At 40.5% G+C, this 12,100-nt stretch overlaps 1 protein-coding gene across 5 annotated transcripts in view; it reads left to right on the forward strand.

The window, feature by feature from the left end:
• tcf3b (transcription factor 3b) overlaps positions 1–12,100 on the forward strand; it is a 31,079-nt gene that overhangs the window by 11,568 nt on the left and 7,411 nt on the right. For 2 of the 5 annotated variants that reach the window (XM_041791200.1, XM_041791204.1), the window contains 13 exons: positions 279–354; positions 823–863; positions 1,095–1,227; positions 1,874–1,920; positions 5,900–5,999; positions 6,091–6,191; positions 8,200–8,293; positions 8,425–8,483; positions 9,500–9,575; positions 10,077–10,138; positions 10,638–10,835; positions 11,447–11,558; positions 11,705–11,849. In XM_041791200.1, coding sequence (XP_041647134.1) covers positions 279–354; positions 823–863; positions 1,095–1,227; positions 1,874–1,920; positions 5,900–5,999; positions 6,091–6,191; positions 8,200–8,293; positions 8,425–8,483; positions 9,500–9,575; positions 10,077–10,138; positions 10,638–10,835; positions 11,447–11,558; positions 11,705–11,849 — 1,244 coding nt within the window. The remainder of the gene's footprint in view (positions 1–278; positions 355–822; positions 864–1,094; positions 1,228–1,873; positions 1,921–5,899; positions 6,000–6,090; positions 6,192–8,199; positions 8,294–8,424; positions 8,484–9,499; positions 9,576–10,076; positions 10,139–10,637; positions 10,836–11,446; positions 11,559–11,704; positions 11,850–12,100) is intronic. The other 3 variants (XM_041791202.1, XM_041791203.1, XM_041791201.1) reach the window with 3 other exon arrangements.

Below are 12,100 nucleotides of genomic sequence, written 5' to 3' on the forward strand. Positions count from 1 at the left end.
TGAAAAAGATGCAGCAGGCTTTGATTACCACAAGTTGATAATTAAGAAAGTTGGTTTGAATCCCCTGAGCTAATGCAGATTTGTTTGGCATGGATCCTGTTAGTTGTGAGAGAAAAGCAGAGGGAGGGTAACCACTAAGGCATATAGGTGTGCCAGCAAGATAGAAATGGACTTAAAGTTGTTATCATTTATGTCTATGAGTGTGTTGGTTTGTTTTTGTAACTTTGGAGTTTTAGATTAAATAGTTTGTTAACCTAAAGTTACTCATATTGTTTCAGCAGGGCTATCCAGAGGGATCTCACTTCAGTGAGCATGAAGGCTTGTCCTCTCCATTCATCAGTTCGGGGATCCCAGGTATGTTTTTCAGCTCTCTTAAATAAGTGGTGACTGTGGCATGGATGGAAATATTTTCTAATCAAGTTGAAAAAAACGTACACATTTACATCCTAGCTCCTGAGGAAATGTTGTGTGTCACTTTCAAAAATAGCCTTGTTGATCCTGTCCGTTTTGACTGTTGTGCATCCTTTATGACCAATTGTTTTCCTCTGTGGTGAAACGTGTGTGTCCACACGCATGTATGTGCATGTGTGTCTGTGTTCATTCGTTGAGTGTTGGGGATGTGAGGGCACTGAAGCAGAAACCTTCCCCAGGGTTTCGTCTGGCAGGCGGCTTTATGCAGCTGAGCGTACTGAAAAAAGGAGAGGGCATCTCTGGACTTTTTGTACTTTAGAAAACCTACTTTTCATTTGTTTTAGCACACATCATTGCCCCGTACATCTCATGGTTTCACTGGCATTTACATTTACATTTTTTTTCTTGCAGGTAAAACTGAGAGGTCTCCATACCAGCCCTTTGGAAGCCAGGTATGTTACCATTTGATTATTACCTCATGAAAGGGTTTTATGTATGTTTGCTGTACCGCCTTAGTTCATGATTGAGTCTAAGTAAAGGAACCCCAGTCTTCTCACTTCTTCTTTCATTTGAAACTCTTTAAGTTATCAGTCTCTGTTTCCTAGAAGAGTGGCTGCTTACCTTCACCCACGCCCCTTTGGGTTTTATTAGTAAAACCGTGTCTCTGTCTCCACTTCTTCTAGCCTGGTTTTCTTCCTTCGGACATAGCGATGCCCAGCCCTGATGCCATGTCCCCCTCTGGCCTGAAATCTGGCTCCCAGTTTTACCCATCATACCCCAACAACCCAAGGAGAAGGCCACCTGAAGGAAGTATAGGTAAGAGAACTGGGCAAGACATGGGCGATGGTGGGGTCATTATTTTCCTTTTTTAATTAACTAGCAAGGGCTGCCACAAATTATTGTCTTTATGTCCATCAGTTAATTATTCAGAGCATGATTTGGGTAATAAAGTGTCAAAATAAATTTATCAACTAAGGAAAGTCCTTCAAAACTCCTGAAAGTTGGGATTATGAGTCCCTAGTTGAGGCATATTAGTTTTGATTGCTAAGAAAAACATAGAATACAACCATCTGAGAGGCTTGGAAAACTTGAAGTAAGTAAAAAAACTCATATTATTAAGTGATAATGAAAACGGTCAATTGCTGATCTTTTATCAATAAACTTAGCTCTGCTGTTAACACTTTTCTCTGCAAATAATGGACTCATAGGATACTAGATTTGCAGAATATAAACGTTGCAAGGGCGCATGCATTTTGACGGCCTGTACCTTTCCTTTAAACTGATGGGCATGCTCATACTCATCAGCACATGCATGCCTCTGTGTTTTCACTGTGGTTTATTTTGTTTGCAGCAGAGCACATGAAGCCACTTCACCTGAACTGATGTCACATTGGCATATGTGTCCCTATTTGTGGTTTTTGTCTCTCACCTTTTTTCCCTGTGTCTCTCTGTCTGAACGTAGAAACCCAGCCAAAGAAGATTCGGAAACCCCCTGGCCTGCCATCCTCGGTGAGAGCTTATTTCTGCTTGCCTTCACCGCTCACAGCCAGCTCTTTCTCTCTCTGCGCTCTCTCTCTTTCACTACACACTCTCTCCACACATAGAAACACACACAGCATGCAGACACTGCTATCCCCACTCTGCTTGAGCAGTTCTGTGACAGACAGAGGTAAAGACCCTCTGCTCGGTCAGACTCTGCGAGTTGACAGTCAGGCAACTCAGGCCCCAATAAACATCATCACTGTGGTTGTTTCTACACTACACTCAAGTGGTTTCAAGTGGTGTTCAGGGTCTGGTTGTCATGTAGACAAGTAATTTTATAGGATTTTGAGGTACTTTGTCAAGTTGGGTAACTAACTTTCTCCTGCAGCCCAATATGCGGTCTTGGTCTGTGAGAATTTAGGGCTTCTGTGTCTGGGTAAGAAGGGTTTATATGCTTCTAGCCGCCAGGGCATTAAGGGTCCAAGCAGGTTTGATTCTGCTGGTTTGGCCAATTTGGTGACAAGACACAGGGAGATGTCAAGTTTCAAATACAGTTTTTTTTCACTTCTTGGATATTAATATTAGAGATTAAGTTTAGGTAAATTTTCTTCTGAAACTGTAAAGCCTAGTTGGATTTTAGTATTTTTAATTCAGCATCATATCCGCTCCATGGAGTGCAATCAAACCCCAATCTCAAGCCAAAGCAGCCCTAAGTGTCATATAGAGCTTTGATTTACTGTACCAAGTGTCACATTTTGTCAGTCTGCCCAGAATTCCCAGCAGCTGATGTGTGCGTCGATGATGGCGACCACACATAGCTGGAAACACGAGTCATAGTTACATGCTTGATACATACTGAATGAATCTCACTGCCAGTTGTGACTAAAAGACACTTGAAACCATAAAAGACTTATTTTGGTTAAATTCAGCGCTTTTATGCTTCCTAAGCCTATTGTACTGTTTTAACTCATTTTATTACAGAGGAATCAGTCTATATGCTATCACTGTATAGTACTTACAGAGAGCTAAACAACTTGTCCTTAAAATTTTCTTCTGCATTTGCATCAGGTTCATCATAGCTCTAAATCCTGAGATGCATGACTTTGTAAGATAGCAGACATAATATTTCAAGTAAGAAGAACCAGACCAGGTCCCTGAGTAGGCGTCACTGTTGCTATTAGAGCCCAATCTTGCTGCTTGAGCTGCTGCTGGATCATTAATATGAAATACTGTCTGTACACAAACATTTTCAGTCCTCACGCTACTGTAGTTCTCAGATGACAAAAGTGACCTCAAACATAAACTGGATATGGTACCATTGCGTCTGCTAACTTCTGGCATTTGTGTGTCAGCAGACGCCTTTAGGTAGCGCACTGGCTGCATGGGCAGAGGATAGAAAGATTAAGATTAGGTTTTGTTTAGATGATCAGTATGTTTGGAGATTTTATATTATAAGTTGAGGAAAATGCATCCTTATGCTGCACTTTTGTCTTTCCCCCTTGATTTAAACATTTAGCTAATTGTGGTTAACCTTAAATGAGAATTGACTCATGACCATGCTGATGTTTATTTCAACACATGGATAAAGTAAACTCAAAAGATTTATATGGCTGACTTGGTCCGAATCACAGAGCCATGGATGTGTAATCTGGCAGGAAAGGAAGTTGAGCGTAACTAGTGTTGTGTTGCAGTCTGGATCTATCTGAGTTTGAGATAAAGTTGCAACAGATGCAGCTGCTGTGGAGACTGCACTGATTGTGTTTATACCTTCAGATTATCTAATAGTCATAAAGAGACAGATCAGATGTTGACCAGGGGAGTTTGCTGCTAAGCTAATTTCTCAGTCCCTCATGTATTGCAGGAATGGTTATTCCCCCCTCCACCTGTGGGTGTTGAGGAACGTCTGCATTTACACACTCTCTGCCGCAGCAGCTACATCACTGATATCAAGTGTGAATGCTCTGTCTGGCCAAAGCCCCTTTTTCTCTCACTGTCAGAACCTCAGTCCTTCCCCGCAGTGTAATCACCAGCCGTGTGGTTTTTTAGTCTAAATGATGACATGTTTGTGTGTATGAACCCCCCTCCCCCACTTCACCCAGCCCTCCGCCTACGCCTCACCACATGATGGCCTGGGTGGGCCTCCCCCTGTGAGTGACCCAGTTGTGAGGCGCGGTGCTTGCGAGGCCTCTTAGCCCCCGTGTCTGAGCCCAGATTAATGACCGCCGATGATGATCCTGTGGTCTTTGGTCCCTCCCACACTCCCTCCCATCCTTTTTTCTCTTCACCACCCCTTTAACTTAGTTTCCTTTTTTCTTTTATCTACTTTTCTAACTTCAATCATGTTGCTGACAGTCAGTCACTTGACATACAACATGCTCTCACAGAAAAGTGAACAGGATCCTCTCCCTAACCCAGTGACCTGCCACTTCCTCTCACCTGTTACAATCATACAGCACAGAGAAACTTCGCCCATACCTCCTAGTTGACCAGAGGACTTATAATAAAAGTGGATGAATGAGGTGCTTCTGAGGTTAGTTTGATGTTAATCATCATCTACCTCCCATCCGTTGTCACTATCCATGTTTTCTAGCTTAGAGACCTTTACACGGTCATAACCTGCATTACATTAAACCCCTATTAGTGGCGGATTTTAGCCTAGAAATCCCCTTTCTTCCAGAGAATACAATTATCCAGCCACACCAGTCATTGTGTAGTTTTCTGTTCCCATCTAGAGCAGCAGGATTCACTCGACATTGTTCCCTGTGAAAGAACAACTCAAAGCCTATTGTTAAATGAAGCCATCTCCGTCATGTTTTCCCCTGAATTAACCGTGATCATTTTAAATCCCCTGTTTCCTTCACACTCCCCTGGCCATATCAAGCTTTGTTTAAGGCATTTAGATTACCTTCTTCTGCCCCCCCCAACACCCCTTATCTCTCTACCCATTTCATAAATCATCAGGGCCTTCATTTTTTTTTTCTCCTCTCAGTCCTCCCCCTTGCCCCTTTACCACCCCCAACCCACTGCAATCTCTCTCTCTCTCTCTCTCTCTCTCTCTCTCTCCCTCTCCCCCTCTTTTCTGCCTCTCTTGCTTGCTGACTGAATCCCAGCCCCCATCTCTCTCTCCCTCTCTTCGCTCCCTCTCCTCAGCCCAGCTGCCTGTGGAGTTGGATGTGGTCCAGGAACAGGCAGATGGCTCTGTAATTAGAAGTGCATCTCTCCATTCCCTTTCCACTTCTCCCTGTTAAATCAAATTACAGAAAAAATCCCTTCTCTGGATTAGCATTCTTTGCAGCATAGCCTCCGTTCTCTCTCTCTCTCTCTCTCTCTCTCTTCCTCTTATCTGCCATGAACTACAGAGTAGACGAGAAAGACGGACTGAGTGGTGGCTGATGGTGTGGGGAAACGGAGGGCTTCTCATGTCTGTCTTCAGTCTCTAGCTTTGGAGTATGGAGTTGTGTCACTTATGGTGATAGTATTTACTCACCTTATGATATGCTGAATCTTCAAGGTGCCGACATAAAATGTCCAATTTCATCAAAGCTGGCCTTTTTCTAAAATAAACAATGTAAAGAGCAAGTTTAAAGGTTTTGCTGGAGGAGTGTTCATGGGTGTGTGCGTTGGCTCTCTGAATGCATGGTATGTGTGTGAGTGGATACTGAGTGTGTTACAGGGAGGGGCGGCAGGCCAGCCAGTGCGATGTCACTGGGGTCCTGGGAGCTAGAGGAAGTGCTCACTGTGCACTGGGATTCAAGCCGTCGCTGTGCCCAGCATGGCATGGCCGCTGTGTTCTCCTCCACAGGCGAGGAGCCGACCTGCCTCTCCACAGCACGCAGACTCCCTCTTGCCATCTTGTGGCCGCTTGATGATAGTGTAGTTAAATGGTTTCAAAGCAAAGAAAGGGAGGATTGATAGTTTAATACCTCTTCAATCACAGCATCTCCATTTCTTATTTTACACTGATTGTTAAAGCCTCGTCTGACTGCTCGTCTTTATGTTTGTTTAGGTGTATGCCTCCACATCTGGTGACGAGTATTCCAGAGACAATGGAGGGTATTCTGGTGCGAAGCCTGGAGCGGTCTACCCCGGCTCCTTCTATATGCAAGGTAAACAGTCACACAAAATTGCTGAAATGGTTTTATTCTTCCGTCTTGTGTGTGTTTATTATGTTTACAAATGTTTCTCTGCTTCCCTCAGAAGACCCCTGGTCATCTTCTGGCTACTCCGCCATGCTTGGTAACTCTCCTCACATCGGACAGCCAGGCTCCTTCTCTGCAATCAACCCACAAGAGAGGATGGTGGGTTTAAACAGCTTCAGTCAAATTTGAGACATCATCGTCCTTAATTGGCTTATTGATGGTTAATATCTTCATATATTGCGTGTTTTATGGTGAATTTGAAGGATGAGGCTTCAAATTCACCTTAGAACATAAAGCTTATATAAATTCAAACTTTATGTCTCTAAAAAGTCATTTTACTGGTTCCACAATATCATTTGCATTGACAGATATTGGCTTAAAAAGTCAATTTTTGGTATCAGCAGATTTGGTTATTTCTGTCATTATTTACAACCAATATATTTGCTGTAAATATTAACTGTTTACATAAATACGTTTGTGGAGTTTTATGCAGAACCATTAGGGGCGCCCGATGATGTTTTTTTGCAGATATGATATGCCAGTGTTTACAGAATAATTTAAGCCAGTATTGATACCTCAGTCCTTAAAATGAAGAGTTTAAAGTTTGAGGTTGAACATATTGACAAATGTCAGTCCCTTAAAACTCACTTTAAAATGTAAGGAATGATAATGAATAAAGAAAAAGACTTCAGCTGACGTAGGTCTGTTGGTCCAGCCTAAAACTCCACTAACTTATTTGTTCCTATGGCCAGTATTTATAGCTGATATAGGCAGATTTGTCTGGCCAGTATATATGCTGTCTGTTAACATAGGCAGAAATTTTCATATCTGCCAACACCAATATCATAATGATAATATTGTGCATCTCAAGAACCAATGCCAGCTAAAGTCTCTGTTCACCTCATACCTAATACTTTAAAATTTGTTTTAAGGAGCTCAGTTGTAGGTCTGAAATTCATACTTATTTCTTTTCATATAAATATTGGTAAAATTAATCTTTAACTATTGGATATTGACAAAATTTCACTATCATGCATCCCTGTTCCTTTGTTTTAATCCATTAAGACTGGCTGCAACATTTATGTGTATTTATTTTTTTTAAATATACAAGATGCTTTTACCTTTAAGACCTTAAACAAAGTCAGTGTATTTAGGATATTTGTATTGTTTTTGAGACACGTGACCAACAAACTAACACAATTCTCTGTAAGACCGATGAAAGGCTGAGTGAATAACAAAAACATTTAGTCTGCATGGGAAAAAAAGGTGATGATGAAAAGTTTTTCAGGTTAAACAGTGTTCCAGATGGTGGCCGACAATGTAAGCAAGGGGAGCAACATTGAGGCCAAGTACAGCACTATTTTAGACAGCGGAAACAACAATGACAACTACTTTGATTATAATGTGACTGTGGACCCTCTAGCTCAGTAGATGAGGGACAGGCTTGGGGAGGTGGATGCTGTTGATTTTGATATGATTGATGATTTTAAACTTTAAGGACAAAGGCAGTAGTTTACAGTTAAAGCCAAGAGTTTAAGCTTTTAATTTTTTCAATGTCTATCTGCTTCTGAGGCTGAGACATTAAGATTTTAGTAAACCCTTAAGTTTTTGAGGTTGTTTTTAAACAATTATTAAGTTTTAGAGCAGTGGTTCTCAACTTGTTGAGACTCAGGATCCACCATCTACTCCCTAATGAGGAATTGTGACCCAAATATTTGATATTTTTCAACCAAATTACATTTATTACATGAAACATTTCCCAGTTTGAAACTCAGGCAGTACCAAGCGTGTCAAAACAGAGAAACTGAGGAAAACAAGCATGTTTTGGGAGCTTCTTTGATTTTATAGCACAATATTTTTTCCTAGGAAGTGGGGACTCATTTATGACTCACTGGAAAGGGTTCCTCGACCCACCAGTTAAGAACCAGTGTTTTAGATGGTGTTTTAGGGTCCCTTAGATCTCAGTGGGTTAATTGAAGCAGTTACCATCTGAGTATTGAATTAGATAATGTGCATTCTAGGTTCTATGTAAGGGTTAAATGGAAAAAGAGAATTTTCTGAACTCATCTGTCATGTACACCCTTTTTATCCTCTGAGTTATAAATTCCTTGTAAAGCCACTTATATCCCTTCCCCAGAAACGTCACCCCTTGCCTCTGTCCCCACAGAACTATCCTCTTCATGGCAGCGAAGTCAACGGCTTCCACTCAGCCCCCACCACCTACAACCACACATCAACCATCAACGGAGAAGGCATCATGGGTAAGGAACTCTTAAAGTTCAGTTATCAAAACAAATGCTGGTAGATTCTGTCATGTCAACGTTCATAACATTCTTTTTCTTCCAAAGAAAAATGAACAGGTCATGTGATTTGCATTATTTTGTCTCTGCAGCCAACCGCAGCACCACAGCTGGCAGTTCAGGGGATGAAATTGGGAAGGCTCTTGCTTCAGTGAGTTTGACACTGTTTATTTGGATTTCTAGATTAATGATGGGCAATAAGACAGTAACAGTTATTTTCCCAAGTGTTTTATCAATCAACAAGTTTTTATTTGTAAAGGGCCAATTCGTAACAAGTGTAATCAGAAGATACTTTGCAAAGAGAGCAGGTCTAGACACTTCTCTTTGATGTTATATTATTTAAGGAGACCAAATTCACCACGAGCACAGCATGAGCATAATGTCTCTTTCTCTGTGTGAGATAATATCATATACATTGTATTCAGCAATATTTCCTCAGAAAGTTCAAGCACAGTTCAGCTGTTTTTCGGTTTATTCTTCTTTGTTGTGTTCTGCTGCCCTGGCTTGAACTGTTGCTCAGCATGTTTCTCATGTTGACCGGTAATATTGCAACATTAGTCCCGTATCTATAAGGTTCATGAGTGTGCAGAAATATAGACAAAATAAAAGAGTATGTACTGAAGTCTACTTCTGTTTGTTTCAAACATGAGTGAGCCCTGGAAAATGTATAGATGAACGGAAAGGCCCCCAACAGGCAGAAACCTTGAGCAGAACCAGACTCACATTGAATAGCGGACTGCCCAGATTCTCCATGTTTATTAACGGACTGAACATTCGAAATATTAACATTAGCTACTGTAACCCAAGAGTGAGGAGGATTGATATTGGTAATTATAGCACTTGAACCTAAGCAGCTCTTACATTCACTTTAACATAAACAATAGATCTCTTCTGACAATGAAAGAGAGGACAAATAAGTGTAAATAACAGCCAAGTTGGTGATGGTTTGGCAGTATTTTGGTTCATGTTTGTCCATCAGAGCAGATGAATGTTGTAAAATATGTGAAAGACACCAGCCAAATAACAAAGCCGGGAAATTGAAAAGGTTGATAGTTGTCATATTGCCCCTCAATGGTTTACTATAGTTTTTTAACAACTGAACTGCTCTGTAAAGCACTGTTTTAATACACTGATCCATGATTTTATGCTTTTTTCCCCCGTTTTTAGATTTACCCATCAGACCACAACAGTAATAACTTCTCCTCAGCTCCATCTACTCCTGGATCTCCTCAGGCCATCGCAGGTAAAGCTCGCTTTTATTATATTGATAATTCATCCATCAAATCATCACATGCTTGCTCTCTTATCTCCTTATGATGTGGGACTACAACAACAAACTAAAGAGTCTGCAGCTTATAATACATGTGATCTTTAAACGCGTGTCAGTATGGTACTATCTTTATATGAAGTAATTTTCCTGCCAGTATAACACCTGAGTACATTTTTTTTCTGACCATAATGTCGGTAAATCAAGTTCAGGTGTGTTTATTCTCGCTCATGCAACTACAAATTTGGAAAATAATTCAATTTCAGGCACAGAGCAACTTCATCAGTCCAATTTATTTAACTGTTTTTGTTTGATTACTACCTTGTTTTGGCACACAAAAATGAATCAGCTGAAATTGTTGGAGCAGAAATGATTCTCTCCATGTTTGATGCTCTTTAGCTGAAAATTGTGTCTGTAGCTCCATCTGCTGCAAAGTGAAGAACTACAATCAAACATCACTAACATTTGTCTCTGCAGGAGCTCAGTCTCAGTGGCAGAGACCCACAACACCCAACTATGAAGGGCAACCACACGCACTGGTATGTTAAAAATGGTTCTTATGAAATCGGAGGCTAAATTATAAATGCTATTTTCTTTGATGTGCAGCTTCTGTGTGTATTTTATTTTAAAAGTGAAGAGAGTAACATTTAACAAGTAAAACAAGTTTTCATTGTAAAAGTAAAGATTTTACTTTTATTCACAGTTAAGTCAATCATATTTAGGAAGAGTATGTAAAATAAATCTTAATTCTTTTCATTTTAATTATGTTCAGATTATGTTCTATTCTTGTGTTGAGTGAGATGGTACAAAAAGCTTTTTTTAATTGCAAAACATAATCTAAAAAGTTTGCGGTGCACTTCAAAATACAACTGTAATGACAAGTATGAGATGCAACAGAGTGATTAAAAAAGACATGCTGTTGTACATTTCAACATGTCCCTAATTGCACGTGGTCATACATGAAGATTTCTATGCACAGTGGTTAAATGTTTTTAGCATCACAAATCTGTCTTATAACACGTTAATGTATTCATATAGCAAAGTAAAATGGAGGACCGCTTGGAGGAGGCCATCCATGTACTGCGTAGCCATGCTGTGGGCCAGGGTCCGGGCTTAGAGGGCGCCCACTCCGACATGCACAGCCTGCTGTCCTCAGTACACAACGGGGGCCTCGGGGGCCTCTCTCCAGCTTTCCCCAATGCCAGCCTCGCCCTCAGCAACAGACATCCTGCTATGGTGAGTCACCTCCTCTGCTCAGTTTGGGGTTCCAGAGACGTTTCATGTTGTATGACATGAGGCAAACAAAAGTGTTAAGTTGTGTGTTTTAGTGATTCTTATCTTACTGATAACTGGGATTTAAAGGAAGTCAATATGTCTCTCTTTGTCTTTTACTGAAGACATTTTTGATGGTGTTAAAAATTAGTAGTGTTTAAATTGAAATACAACAATATTGTGTTTAAATCATCAAAGCATCTCTAAACACTAACATTTGCATGATTATGATGGCTTCAGGCTGACAGCATACCATGAGTTTACATTTTATTTGTATGCAAAGAATCCATTTAACATTTCACTTATGAGTTCAAAAAGGGAAAATAACCCAAACATTTTACAAAAAGGACAGTAATTAGAAAGGCATTTCAAATGATGAGTTATTTTGTGCCATCTTCTGGTCAAAAGTAAAACTACAAGCAATATCAAGCAGATGGTTTATTTTTATGTGAAGTGGGTCACTTCTGACTTATCTACTTCACTGATTACTTATTAGCAGGACATTTTGTTTGATGAAGCTTTTAATTTTTTTTGAGATGATGTAGTTTACATGTCTGTTTCTCCAACTTCATCAGCAGGGAGGGAAACACGAGGAGCCCACAGGTCTTCCTCCCAGCAGCACTTTGCTGCACGGTCATCACGCATCCGGACCAACGCCGTCAGTTGGCCAACCAGAAGGTTTCACCAGTAAGTACAGCTAAATATCTTTATACTCAGAAAACGCCATGTCTTCACATCCTTTGTTGATCACTGCTTAAATTGAGCTTTACTTTTACCTTTTTGAAAAGGCTTTTGTGCTGTGTAACATGATTGTCATGTCTGTTTGTCCTTAGGTCTCCCTGGTGGTATGGCTCGCTCCACACACTCCTCCAGCAGCTCAGACATCAAAAGAGAAAGCAAAGAGGATGATGAGAATTCATCTGTCGCAGACAAATCAGACGATGAAAAGAAGGATTCCAAAGCACGTAGTCGAACAAGGTAAGTGCTCACCACATTTTCTTCTGAAACTCTGGCTTTTAATAACAAACTGTGGACATTTTTATGCTGTTAGTTCAAACAATTTCACCCCACAGGGTGGGCACAATAGCAAAAATATGAAAAGGAACCCATTCAGGATTAGACATATTTAATGTAGGGTTCCACATGTCAGCTGTGTAATGAATAATTTTGATAAGATGTTATTCATGTTAGACATCTTCTCTGTCCTATATGTCCCATTGATTACCCAG

This window comes from Cheilinus undulatus, linkage group 7, assembly GCF_018320785.1.
Source record: "Cheilinus undulatus linkage group 7, ASM1832078v1, whole genome shotgun sequence".
Taxonomy (NCBI): domain Eukaryota; kingdom Metazoa; phylum Chordata; class Actinopteri; order Labriformes; family Labridae; genus Cheilinus; species Cheilinus undulatus.